Consider the following 14,469-nt stretch of genomic DNA (forward strand, 5'->3'; position numbering starts at 1 on the left):
TCAGTCACCATGTTGATTTTTCCTGCATTAAAGGTCCCTGCATTTTATGTGACCAGTCAACGCTTTATCCAGTTACAGCAACAAAATACATTCAGATGTAAATTCTGAATTCTGTGCCAAATCACAGTAATCCTGAAACTGTGCCAAAATGAACATGCAGTTTAGTATTGAAGTATTTCAGACAATGAAAGGTCTCCAACTGTAATACAATTAGCAATGTATTCTCATTATCTTTTCTCTTTTTGACCCTCTATAAAAAGTAATGAATGTAGTAATCAAAAAATGCATGATAAAAGCTATAAAGACATTTTTTACCTGTGCAAATATAAATTTTCAGACATTTCAAATGACCCAAATAAGGCTAGTTTGTAGAAAAAGCAAATTATGTTTAAATATCATATTGACAATAAAAGGCAAATTACACATGGGTACCAATTATGAATATAAACCACAACTAATATAGTTGTCAAGTGCTACTCAGTCTTAACTTTGAGTTTAAGGTCTATGTGTGACAAACCAGAAAAACATCAGTTTCTTGAGAAACTCAAAGCTGGGGAAATAAAATTACTTCAAAAGATAGTTCTTTATGAGTATTAACTTACTCCCAAATTAAGGGAACATTTAAATTCCTAGTAAACAGTATCTAGTAGCTTTTAAAAACGTAATAAAGAAATTGTAGGCAAGATATTAGTTTAAGGATGAACAAAAATTGTATTAAACCAAGTTATGCAGTAATAAAAAATTATCAAAACTATTATGGACAGAAAGATTCCATTTTTTCAAAGAGTGTTTGGAAAGAAAAAAAGCTATTAACATATCAAATCAGAGAAAGGATGGTGAGCTTTAACCTAAACAACTTGGTAACATTAACAAGGAGTAACCAGTGAAGGCTGAGACAGACACACTAAGGGACAGTACCAAAGAGCTGTGCTGTACTTCACAAGACAGGTGACTGCAGGCCCAGCTGGCCAACTACACTTTTAGCAGTCTTCAAACTTATATTTGACTCTTTCCTTAATCACTTTCCATTTGCAGAAAGCTAGGAGGAAGAGACAGGGTCAAAATCATGTTCTTTATCCCTAGGTTCCAGGAATCAAACAGGGAATAGACAGGCTTTCCATTCTACATCACAATTCCTCATCAGCTGCCAAAAGGAGGGAAAAAAATTTGTGCAAAAACACAAGTTAGAAAATAGGTATTTTCTTCCCACCCTTTACAAAATAGCATAATATTAGGAAGGGGTGGAGAAAATTGGGAAGCATAGTAGAGGGGTACACATTATTTAAGTACCAGCTATCTGAGTGTTCTCCTGGCAAGGGTTAACTACTTAATTGTTACCATCTTTTGACAGCAGTAAAATTCTGACAAGAAGGGCTGGAAATTAAAATACCTCAGCCAGCCAGGAAATTTGGTGATTTTCCTCTCAACTGCTACTCTGTACCTGATATCTATGTTCACTGTAATATTATTTCTGACAGCCCTCCTGAGTCTACACAGGATGGCAGTAGATGTGACCACAGTGCCAACACATACAGTTGTTAGCTCCAGTTCCACTGCATGCTCTACTCAAGCTTTCATTCAGTAAATTAAAAAGAAATTTGTTATTTCTCTGACTGTTTTCACTCAGAATATGGAGATACCCTGAGGAGGGAAGCAGCTGAGTTCTGTAAATCCTGGGAAACAATTAGACTGCCACAGTATTATCAGCAAGGAACACTCTTAGTCCACTGTTACTAATGGTGGATCACCATTTCATCTTTGCTCAGAAAAAATTACCTTCTCCCTGAGACTTTATAGCAAAAATGGTATTTCAACTAATCCCAGTGAAGCAGAGTTAGAGTGAAATATAAAAAGAGAATGGCTCAAGAGGGATGGACTTTGTAGTCTGACACTGAACAAGGCTCTTCTGCAAGCATATGCTGATTGGCCACAAGAGTTCACAACAGATTTAAGATGAAGGCTGCTACAAATATTTCATGCATTTAACCAAAAATCAGAAACTTCCTTTTAAATTCTAGGTTTAAAGATTATAAAATTAAATATAGGAAAAAACCCCAAGCCCCAGCATACTTACAGGCACTCCATAACCAAGGATCTGTACTCACCTTTCATTATGAATTTCATTAGAATATCACTTATTTTTAAATTAGACATGAGAATTTTTTTGGAAAGGTGAAGACAAGTGACATACACCATAGGAAGACATTTCATATACCTGTTCTCCTTGCCATTTTGTATCACTGAATGCCTATCAGCAGTGGTTCTTTCACTACAAACATATGTGTTGCGCCGCGTCATTGCTCCAGGGGTAGTATTATTCTACAATTAAAAAACATAGGTTTGTTATTCCCCACAGAAGGCTTTTCGGAGGTAAGTCTGCATATAATTGAAGGCTTTTTACTTAATGCTAGTTCTACACAGCTCTAAAACTTACAATAATTAAATAACTTAATATACAAACTCCATCTAGTATTTGTAAAGAACACTGCAATCAGAAAAAATAATTCTAACAAGTTGTTCTTGTATTTCAAATTGATGCCTCAAAATTAATATTCCTTAAAGTTTTTAATTACAAATGTTCTGAATTACAAATTCTGAGTATATACAACATTCTTCTACATTGGCATAGCCTGTGTCTTTATAGCCTATTTTTGAAATACTTTACCACTTGTAGCTTGGAGAATTTTCCTTTAAGTTAAAATCATACCCTTAAACAAGATAGGAAAAGCAAAGACTTAACAAACAAATGTGGTAAAATTCAATGGGAAGGTAAACATGGACTTTTAAATATTAAGATACTATGAAACAGTAGACAGGTTTTGAAAACAGGGAAGAATAAGAGACAAACTGCAGAGAATTTTAGTAAGACATTTTTTAAAATACACATTTCAATACAAGCATAATACATTGAGGACAAGAGAACCAGGGGGACTTAAACTACAGACCTTACTTTAGAGGGGAGAAAAGAAATAGAATTACTTTGCCTCTGTCTTTACAGAGAAAGAGGGTGGAGATATGCCCAAGTTGGCGGTCAATTTTCCAGGAACGACTGAGAAGCTATAGGTAATTCACAGATAACAGAATTATAGAAAGTTAGATACAATTACTGTAGGAAAAGCAGGGTGGTCCAGACAAACATGCACCCCCAGGTCGTAGAGGAAGTAAAAGCTGGCAAGCCTTTGTATTTTTCTCTCCCCACCCCAAGAACAAAACACAGGAAACTGCAAATGGTTGAAAAAGTAGAAAAAAAAACCTTTAAAAGTTTTCTTTAAAGAAAAGGATCACGGGGCAAAGCAGGAAGCAAAAAAGGCTATCAACTTCAAACATCACTGCTGGGGAAAGTCTTGGAGGTCAGCTTAAGGGAATGACTGGTCAGCACCTGGATAAGCACATGTTGAGTAAGGAGGGCCACTAAGAATCAGGCAGGGGACTTCATGCTCAACTAACCTTTTGGAGTTCTTTGAAGAATTATGCTATGGCAGACAAGGGAAACTCAGTGGATTTTAAAAATAGCATTAAGAAAAGGTTTCGCATAAACGGTCACAGGAGAGAATCATGGCAAGAAGGATTAAAAAAAAAGAAAGGAAAAACTAGTTCAAGCACAAAAGCAGAGTAGCCAAACCTTTTTTGTTTCCAAACCTGAAATAAAACTGTTAAAGTGGAGTATTCTCAATACCAAAAGATCCTCCAGCGCCTTAAGGCAAAATATCTGCTATCTAGGGAGTCTCAAGCAATACATTCCCTGAGCTATTTAACCTTGAAGCCATCTTGTCTAAGAGACTGCTGACCTGTTTGTTACACATCTTTTTACACAAATGTACAAATTAAAATTCAACAGTGAAGTGCACAGCCTCCTGGTGTTAAAAAGTACAAAGACATAGGATATGTTAGATGGACAGAACAATTAATTAAATTGTAAGATGCATGCAGCTGTCTGCAGGGTTCTCAAGTATTCTTCACTAGATATTCCTTAGGGATAAGCATGTGCCAAGCATCAGCAGAAGCCTTCCTGGCCCTTTCCTTGTACTTTATTCCTTATACATCCCTTGACTTCATATACATTTATTTATTTAAAAAAAACCCACCACCAATTCTTCCACTTTGACATTTATCACTGTATAAACTGCTCTCTCTTTCTAAGCATGCCAGCAGTGAAAGCTGTGCACCTACAGTGAGTTTTTGTTTATCTGCTCTTGGGAGGTCACACTGTGCAGGACACTTTATGGAGGCTTCACAAACCAGTGAAATATTGCTTATTAGTGTTTGCAGGTCATTTTGTTCTGTGTTCTGAACACACTAGAGGATGAAGCTCCTAAAATATCCAACACTGGTCTTCTGGTGGGAAATAAGCACAATAATCAGTGGCTTCCTTTCCACCTGCTCCCTTTGAACATGCAATATTGGTTTCCCTTGAGAAAACAACACATAACATTACAATGTATTGTCATGTGGCACATCTGGAAAGACAAGACTGCAATCTCTGTGCTGGACCAGACTTTTAAGACTATGCATTTTCGTGTGTGGGAGCAGACAAGTTTTGGTATTCATATCTGAAATGAGAGGACTGCAAGGACACACTCTCCCAACTCATTCTGAAATGCAAAGATGGAAGCATCAGTATACATTTTTTTCCTGTTTGACTCAGATTTCAGAGGTCAGAGGAAGAGATTAAGTACTTCAAGGTTTCAAATTTCAGTTTCAGCAAGAATAGTCTTGGTATTGGGGCCTTTACACTTTCTAGTGTATGACCTTTCACAATTCATCAAGGAAGCTCTTCAGCTGTGACTTTTTGTTCAGCCAATCTACAGACTGTTAATCTCTGGACATGACTAAATAGCACAGGTGCACAGCACTGGAAACTGGTGTGAGCAGCACCTCATTCCCTGATGGAACAGCTCCCAGGGTCAGGGTTAGCTGCCTAAGTTCATCTTCATGGCAGTTCATCCTCTGCAGGAGGAGCTGACACAGCACAGCACATGTTGAGACTTGTGAGCACATGCACAAGGTCCAATCGCAGCGCAAAGGATGAATTTGTGGTACAGAGTCCTCCTCTTTTCCTAGAGAGAGTCTTGTGTGCACTGCTCAGGCAGGCTAGTTCCCATTAGGAGACACCAAGGCAAGGACTGATGAAAAACTTTCATAAAAAACTTCTGACTTAAAACACTGAGCCAATCTATTTAGTTAAGAGCACTACTGTGGTATTTGGTCCTGGATGACTGTTCAAATGTACCACCTAGTCCAGTTTTCTCAAAGCTATTGTAAGGGTTCTGGGACAGCTTTATTACAGCATTGAGGAAAAAATCCACAGCTCTAAGAAACAAACAAGCTCTAAGAAACAAACAAGGAATTATTAAAACACAGATATACCAGCTCCTGCTAACTTTCCCATGTCTGTAGCAGGTTTTCATTATTAATTTGGTATTTGCCCAAATAGCTTGAAGATTTTTGATGTGTACTTGTTCAGCTTGCAGAACAATTTTGTTTACAAGAATTTAAACGCTCTGTCAACTTTAGAAGTACAGCTTGGAGCCCCTCACTCCAGTCCCAGACTCAGCTATCTGCTCTCCAAGCACAACTCTTATCCTTAAGTGCAGGCTTTTACTCTTTGTTACTCAATAACAGTAACACACATCTGACTAAGGGTCTCCAGCAAGGACTGGCTCTACTGCTTTTGCTGTTCTGTCAAAATATTAATTGTTTTTATAGGGTATTTTTCCATCTCTTCAGTGCTTTTTCATCATATTACAGATTTCAGGACTTCAGTGCTCAGTAAAACAGAAACTTTCTTCACCTCAAACTTTTTTCAAACTCAGGACAATATGGTAACTCCTATTTTTTTTTTTTCCTTCTAGATGCATGCCAACACTGTAAGAAACAGAAATGCTGCAGAAAATGAATAGAAACTCAATGCTTCCCTTCATTCCCAACAACCAGAAAGCCAAAGTTTCATCTTTGCAGTCTTTTGCAGGGGAGAGAAAAAGGAAAGAAAAAAAAAAAAAGAGTTTGAACTGTCTGGTGTGAAGAGCTGTAAAGAGAGACAATTTTAAACACTAATTATTGAGTAACAACAAAAATCTGATTTCCTGTTCACCACCTGGTATCACTGCTAGTAAAAGATCTGCTGGACCAGGTGCACACTGAGTCAGGGAAGCATCATATGGTTATGAGCTGAAATTTTATTTCAGGTACAGTAGTAAGAAATTTGAAATAAGCTACTGGAATAAATCCCCAGTATTTGGAAGTGGCACAGAACAGCAGATGAAAAGATACTGAATGCAAAGTATGTTGTAACTGTGACACAAATCTTTGGAATAAGGCACCATACAATACCAAGTGAAGTCCAATGTAGGACAAAACTGATTTGATTATCCTACCATTTTGAGATTCAATAGCTAAGAACTTTCTTTTAAGAGAAAACCAAATCTGAATGGTTTCTGGACTGATCAAGAACAAAGGGAAACTGTGAAGGACCACAAAAATAAAAAAAGAGTCCCCCAAAATCTTGAGTTCTTGTTCACATTTATGAATAACAGCTGTTATAGTAGAAGATGTGTTTTTCCAAGGAAACTCTTGGGCTGATATCCTCGAGCCAAGTCACTACTAGCCACTGACAATACAGGGCCAATAAATTAAAACAAGTTTCATTTCACTTCTTTTGCTCCAGACTGTCCTGCAGCTCAGGAAGTAATGTTCTCATTTGTTGTAAGTAATGGTGCTAATTATTTATATGACCAAAGAACTATGACAGCCTTGTGGGATGAGTTAAGTTAAAAAAAAAAAAAAGTTCTGTTGCAAGTTGAACAAATTGAACAAAAGGACTGAGAATTTTTTCTTCTGAAAAGAAGGAAGTTTTAGAAATGTTACATGACTGAAGCATTATGTGAAAACAGATTTTTTGAGGGAGGAACCACAGAGAACACAGGTTAAAGCCAAAGTGAACAAAGGATTTTCTTTCTTTTGGCACAATGCCTGTTGCTAAACCATGAACATTCACTACTTTTGCTCCTTTAAATGTTTTTTTTTTTGTTGTTGTTGTGGTTTAGAGGCAGGTGGAGGAAGCCCACAAGGACAAAAGCCAGGCACACTCCTTTTGAATACAGGCTGAAATACATATTTGAAGGGTTTTTAGAAGTACATTTCTTTGATAATCTTAACAACATAATTATGACTTAAAATTGTAATGTTTGAGGACAAAGATTAGGTGGCTCCTTATACACATGAAACTATAAAACAGGATAACAAAAATAGAGATTTCATTCTTATGTACAGAGGCCACAGAGGAGTGGTTGGTGATATCAGGAGTAACATAACTAGCTTTTTATGGTTTTACTTTTTTTTAATACCCAAATCATGTCTGTTTACCAAGAGCTACAAATGCTAATTATGAATACTGACTACTTCAAGACTATTAAGAGGTAATGTGAATAGCTGACACTGCAAGGGAAAAAATGCCTACATTTACTCTTGATAAATGAAAAGTAAAATCAACACCACCGAAATCACAAGTTTAACATTTTTTTTGCCTCAAAAAATTAATGGTTTTGATAAATAAACATTTCTACTTACACTAGGGACAGCTGAACTTTTCTTACGTTCAGGAATATCAGCCTTATTGGGATTGCTGGCATTTCCAAGCATTGGGCTAGCTGGTGCAATTCCTCTTCCTGCAACAGCACTACTGCTGGATTTTCTTGACTGAATTCCTTCCTCTTTGAGGTCACTGTCTGTAGTACTAGTCTGGCTTCTTTTAGGATATGCCACTACTGAGGGGATGGATGGTCCAGCTTAACAAACAAAAGAAACAGGAAAAGGATTTTTCTTCTCGGAAGTTCAGTAACTATTTTTTATCACAATGGAAATATATTCACACATGAGAACCAACATAGTTAACACTGGGAACCAGAGTTGCAAAAACATAATTAAATTATTGATATAGATGTATTTCAGGCAACAGTGGAATATTGTGAAAAACAAAAACCTTGTAAGGTGAAGGTATAACTTGATTTCCATTAAAGTTCCAGGAATTTCATTAAGGTTTCTCATTTGGCTTGCTAGAAACTTTGGCTTGCTCCATTTTAGAGACATCTTAAAGACACTTAACAAGTAACTGACTCATTCAAACCAGACCATCCCTCATTAGCACAGTGCTGCCACGAGCTGTTCAAGCCAATTTCCTGAGACAGGCAGGTGGTGACACAGCCCTGGGGCACCAGCAGCACTGATGGCACAGGCACTGGTTCACCACCAGCCTCCCCACGTGTGCCAGGAACAGACAACTGCTCTGACACCTGAGAATCAGGAAGCCCCTTCAACAGTGCCAAGCTCCCTGTTGCTGTAACAGCCTCCTGGACACTGGGCAAAGCCTGTGGGGGTGGGTCAGGATGGTGTTTTCTGACATCTCACACCTCTGAAGAGCTTACATCAAATTACATCAACTTCTTAGTTAAATGTTTTAATTAAGAATTAATCTAAAAGTGTATGTATGCGTATACCCACATATAAAGAATACATAAACATATAAATACATAAACGAAATACATAAACATATAAATATATAATATGTAGCTAAAACATATTTTACAATTATCAAAACCCCCATAATTGGCATCCCCAAGACTCCCCAAGGAAAGCAACCTCTGAATACAGAGAATGTAGGCCTAAACTGGGATTCCTTTCATGAGTTAAGTGTCTGAGCAGGAGTAAGTTTAAGACATTTAGAAAATTCTAATCTACTATATTGCACTCTCATTAAGCAGAAGAGTTTTAAGTTTGTCAGAGTCATTGTTCTTTAGAAATTGAATTCCTGAGGGACAACCAAGTGACACTACCCTCAGGAAACAGGAAACCAGAAATATTGGCAAACTGACATTTCTTCAAGTTTTAGACACAAGCTGACCTACTAGTGTCAAAAGAAAACAAAAGCTGAACAGACATACAAGAGCATGGGGGAGGAGTGCTGTGCTTTTCATGAAAAAGGGGGTTGCAACATTCTCTTCAATTTGTGTAACAAGACTTTGCCAGCACAGTCAGGAATATAAGGGACAACACAAGGCAGAACAAGAGAATTAAGTTGGTGTATTCAGTGTTCCTCTAAAAGCTCTTTTGAAGGCTTTTTAACAAAACCAATTTTAAAAACCAGTTATTCACTAAAATATTTAACCGTGCTGTGAACTATGCTGTTGTCATGCTCCTTACACTTGGGGGATGGAGGCAAATCCAGAAACAGAGCAGCACTGAAGTCACTGTACTCTGCAAGACTGAAAATGAGAAATGCTCACCGTGATCACTGTACCGCCGCTGCTTCTGGCTAGAAGATATGCTTCTCTGAACTTTGTGATGAGGAGATTGTCCAGTGCTATTGTTAAGATCACTACTTGGCCTAACTTTGGCAAGTGAAAGATTGCTGCTGGAGCTTGAATCACTTGCATCCAACTACAATACAAACGAGAGTATTAAAACAAAAAGTTCAGACAAAACGAATTAAAACATGCACCACATTCTGGGAGCAGGAACAGGGAGGTGGAAGATGGCTCTGCTACATGGGAAATTACTGATGGCATGGGCACTTGCTTAGAGGTCCCACCTTCTTTAGGGCTGTTGTACAACTGTCATAAGTAAAACTCAGTGGAATTTGCAGCTCCTCAAAGGATAATCAGTAAAGAAAACCCATTTGTCCTTTCAGAACTCTCCCTTTAGAGTTCTCCAAGATTTTAACAGGAAGAGAGGATACACTTTGTAGAGGCCACCAAACCAACTCCTCCAGCAGAGGAACCAAGAGCAGCTTACTGATGCTGAGCCCTCTCAGCATTGTATGGAAAGGTAATCTACAATGCAAGAACTTTTTCAGGTTGGTCAGTCCTGCTGCTCCTTGCTTCTCTTAAAATAGTTACAGCTGGCACATTCACCTGAGCTCCTAGACTAGCCAGGACAGAAACTGCTGAGCAAACAGGGCAGTTCTGGAGAGCCTAAAGGCAAGAGTTCACTGGCTCAAAATCAGGTGAGAACAAATCTGCTTAATTTGGACTGCTGATGAGTAGAACAACATGACTTTTAAGTGCAATGGATTTTTGTGCAGGAATGCAGTGCCTACAGTAACTGACTTAATTTCTGCTTCTAACTTTGCTAAGGACACTTTCTGATTTGCTTCTTTGCAGTTTTAAGAATGATACTTACCTCTGATGACTTCCTTCCTAGGAGTAAGTATGTAGCTGTGATTTCATCATACTTCATTTTACTAAGGGATTCTTGAATTTCTTCTTGAGAATATCCCATTCCTACCATAATATCTAAAACCAAGCAGACATTCTGTAAGTAACTGAAACTCTCATGTTCAGGCTGGCTGAGTGTTCAAGAGAAAGGATAGAACATTTAAAGAATTAAACCAGAATTATTAATTTTGAGAACATAAACCTGATCAAGTATCAGTTTTAAAGGATTAGTTACTTTTTCCTAATGTCAAACAAATACAGAGTGGTGGTGGAGGAAAAAAACCAAAAACACTCCCACATCATGCAAACAGTATTGTGGTCCTGGAAAGTACTCAATTACCTATTCTTTTCTGGTCCGAGATGTCTAGTTCTGGTTCAACAAAAGGTTTAAGTTCATCCTCCTCATGCCCTGCATTTATCCACCTGTCCTTCATAATTTGCTATGAAAAAAAAAAAAAAGGTTTGTTAGTACAGTACGCTTAGCAGCAGAGAAAACAAGCTGTGAGAAGAACAACTTCTTTATGCAACAAACACTAAGGTCTTTCCTAGTTTTTATTTTCCAGAACATTTCCAACACCTATTGCTTTGCTCCAGTGAGGAGAATCAGCTGTGCACATCAAGCCAAGCTTCTGCCCAGTCAGCTGTACTCCAGCTCACAGCTGAGAGCCAAAAGCCTGCAATACAGACCAGGAGCAGTGTGACAACTTTGACATGGCTTGGAATTCCAAGCTCCACCAACAGAAGTCCAGGGGAGCCCTGTTTTGGTCTTTACTCCTCCATGAGGGTATAAAAGGCAGGCAAAAGTCAACTACAACAGCCAGTACCTCCAGTTCACAACTGAAAATGTGGAAAACAATGTGGTGGATCATCCATTAATGCAGAAATCCACAAGCTCACCACCAAGAAAAGTTATATGACATAGAAAGCATAGGGACACATTGATTTTGAAAGTAAATGGAGTCAGGTGTATTACAAGCCCAGTAAACAATATCTTTGAAGAGTCATGTGCTTTCATCAACAATCCCACCTCCAAAACCCACCCCAAATATGCACAGGAACAGTATGGAAATAATAAGTTACAGCTCAAAAATGCAGTTTGCAAAATATGTTGAGCCTTCTGATGCACCTCATTTGTGCAATTACCTCTAGAGTGCCTCTTTTTGTTGGGTTTAGCACCAGGAAACGTTTGAGGAGGTTTTCACAGTCTGTGGACATGTAGAAGGGAATCCTGTATTTTCCCCTTAGCACTCTTTCTCTAAGTTCCTTGGTAACAGAACAAGAACAGATAGTAAGTTGTAAGCAGCAAGTCACTTAAAATATTAGATAAAATATTAGCTAAACATGTCCAACATAGTCTACCTTTAAGTTCTGTCCATCGAAGGGAAGAGATCCACTCACAAGAGTATAAAGAATAACACCTAAACTCCAAACATCTACTTCAGGTCCATCATATTTCTTCCCTTGAAAGAGCTCTGGAGCAGCATATGGTGGGCTGCCACAAAAGGTGTCCAGTTTATTTCCAACTGTAAACTCATTGCTAAAACCAAAGTCAGCTATTTTAATGTTCATATCTGCATCTAGCAATAGATTTTCAGCCTGGAAGAGAAAGAATGGTTTGTAGATGAATAAAACACTTGATTTAGAATGCTATTGGTTGCTTTTATTCATTCTTAAAGGCAAGAAGCTGAAATAGCCATTAACATTCTCTTCCTTGCAAGATCTTTAGGTGTGCTTTAGTCAATCATTAGCATATCCTGTTTTAAAAATCTCTGTACAATGGCTTCAAACTATGGGAGCTGTTTCACTGCCTGAAAACTTGTTACCATCTGTTTTTCTCCACAGAAATGTATCTTACATTTTGATCTATTCAGATGAAAATAAGATATAGCCTCACTATTCATACTTGATTGCATGTGGTATTCTTGCAATAGTTTGGTAATAAACATAATCTTTAAAGTGTTTTCAAGTGTTCTTTTTTTTAGTGGTGGTATTGTTTTTTGCTTTTTTTAAGTTACAAAGCTAGACAAGTTGAACAACCTATGTAGCAGTACTATTAATATAAAAGTCACAGTTTAAAGAAGAGATATGCTGTTTCATGCCAAGCTACAAAGAAGCCATACTTCAGTTTCATTATCACTACTGGTAAATCATTCTGTTCAACATCAATTCTTGTTATATCTCTATCAAACTACCACTTAAAAAAAAAAACAAAAATAAGATTTCTCAGCTAACACTGACCTGCATCAGATCTGAATGTGACCGCTGGGGGAGAGGTTATCTTTCAGCAGCCCTTAAATGTTTGCATTTAAAAGCCTTATAAATCCTCTTCCTTTTATTTAAAATGGTTCTAAGCTGCAAATATGTCTCAAGACTCGCTATAACATAGGTAAATAAATAAATAAATCAGAAAGCTCAGTATAAACTGTATTTTATAAACAATAAAGGTCACACCCACAGGTACAGAAGCTGACACACATACACTGCACACACTTTTTCCTACTCACCTTGAGATCTCTATGAACAATATGCTTTTGATGGCAATACTGCACTGCAGATACTATCTGGATAGAAAACAAGCCAAATTATGTAAGTGACATCTCAAAAAAGCAGGAGCTTTTATCAAAGATTTCAACATTTATTACTGAAGCTGACATGAAGTTATCCTGTCAGAGCTACATAACCAATTCCTACAGTGACCAGTATATTTGGGAAAAAGCTGCTGAATAACTTCAATGTTATTTGATCTATTTGCTTTCTCCTATACTTGAACGAGGATTTTGTTTTTCCTGTGGGGCTAATTATAGACCAGTAGAAGCAATGACTTTCAGAAAGGTTACTGAAGTATTTCCATTCCAATACTGTATACAGCTATAAAAGCTTTCCCCCTTGACTGAGGTTTTCCAGGCCCTCTCCAAAGGTGATTTTTCATGTCATGCCAGAGAGAAAAGGGTAAGAAATGGGCTTTGGTTACTTGAGAAACTACTGGGAAACAGCTTGTTTGTTAAAATTTATGCCATGAGAAGCAACTATGCATCTGACAGAGATGTGCATATGGTTTAGTGTATTTTGTATACCATAGCAAGCTCAATGGAAAAACTCTCTTATGTCTCTCAAGCATAATGGAATAATTTCTTCCATGATAATTTCCAAATATCATAAAGTTTTGCCTGCTTTATTTAGCAAAGCATATAAGCTGTTTACAGAGTGCAGTGTCATAGTACATTGCTTCTTAGAGCATTAGCACATTGCTTCATAAGCATTGCTTCAGAACTTCACATGTATGGAAAAGCCGGATAAAGTATTATTCTTACACGACCACAAATGCAGTCAAATGCATTTTGTCATGCATGCATGGTCAGAATTGAGGCAGGTGCTATGACTTCTTAAAATAAGTGGAAATACTTCTTAAAATACATAAAAATAGTAACTACATTTAAATAAATATATTTTCAGTCTTCATTCAAGAGTAAGAAGGCTTCCCCAGCAGAAAGATGAGGTAGCATTACTGTTACAAGAAAATAACTCCTGATCAGATCACCAGTTTAGTGTAAGGATCCCCTGTACTGGTAAAGGAGCAAGGGTTCTCTCCCTCAGCATTTAGAGCACATGAAAGGTGTTGGTAGGATCTTGGTAGGTCAAATAACTGATGCACCAGTAAGTTTTGTATTTGAAACTTAAGCACCAAAGTGATCTTTGTGCCCTGTAATATTGAATCACTCACATGCAGAATGTCACCTTAAAAAGCAGAAGGTGGCAAGTTGAAATACTATTTCCATTCCCTACACCTTCCTTCTGGTTTTGCTTTTTCCTTCATGTACTGGCTCCCTCTTTCAGACTCCAAGTTCAGCCTTTTTCAGTTACTGAAACTGCCAAAGTGCTTCCATGCCAACACTTGTCCCATTCTTTTGGTTTCCCTTCCTTTTCTCTCTGCTACCATTATCTCAGTGCCAGTCACAAGCTCACCCTGCAGGGGCTTCCAGTGCTGACAGCATGACAAACACCTCAGGCTTTATTCAGGATTGCAGAGACACAGCACCATCACCACTCACTCCTGAACTGCTTTATTCTGCCTGCCTAAGAGCAGAAGGCTGAGCAGATGATCAATCAGTAGCTTCCTTTGGAGATGCTTTTGAACTCCTCTGCATTGCAACAGGATGGCACAGAGACTGCAGAAGTGAGTCCAATCCACGTGAAGTGAAATAATGAAATGTGTAGGACATTAATAATTGAAGAACATAACTGAATGAAAAATAGCACAAAG

At 37.8% G+C, this 14,469-nt stretch overlaps 1 protein-coding gene across 12 annotated transcripts in view; it reads right to left on the reverse strand.

Moving 5' to 3' along the window:
* The window catches only part of MARK3 (microtubule affinity regulating kinase 3), a 65,669-nt gene that overhangs the window by 18,207 nt on the left and 32,993 nt on the right, over positions 1-14,469 (reverse strand). For all 12 annotated transcript variants that reach the window (XM_053979246.1, XM_053979241.1, XM_053979243.1 and 9 more), the window contains 8 exons: positions 12,713-12,769; positions 11,568-11,804; positions 11,352-11,471; positions 10,549-10,648; positions 10,174-10,286; positions 9,279-9,432; positions 7,567-7,784; positions 2,216-2,319 (listed from right to left, as the gene is read on the reverse strand). In XM_053979246.1, coding sequence (XP_053835221.1) covers positions 2,216-2,319; positions 7,567-7,784; positions 9,279-9,432; positions 10,174-10,286; positions 10,549-10,648; positions 11,352-11,471; positions 11,568-11,804; positions 12,713-12,769 — 1,103 coding nt within the window. The remainder of the gene's footprint in view (positions 1-2,215; positions 2,320-7,566; positions 7,785-9,278; positions 9,433-10,173; positions 10,287-10,548; positions 10,649-11,351; positions 11,472-11,567; positions 11,805-12,712; positions 12,770-14,469) is intronic.

Source organism: Vidua macroura, chromosome 6, assembly GCF_024509145.1.
Source record: "Vidua macroura isolate BioBank_ID:100142 chromosome 6, ASM2450914v1, whole genome shotgun sequence".
Classification (NCBI taxonomy): Eukaryota; Metazoa; Chordata; class Aves; order Passeriformes; family Viduidae; genus Vidua; species Vidua macroura.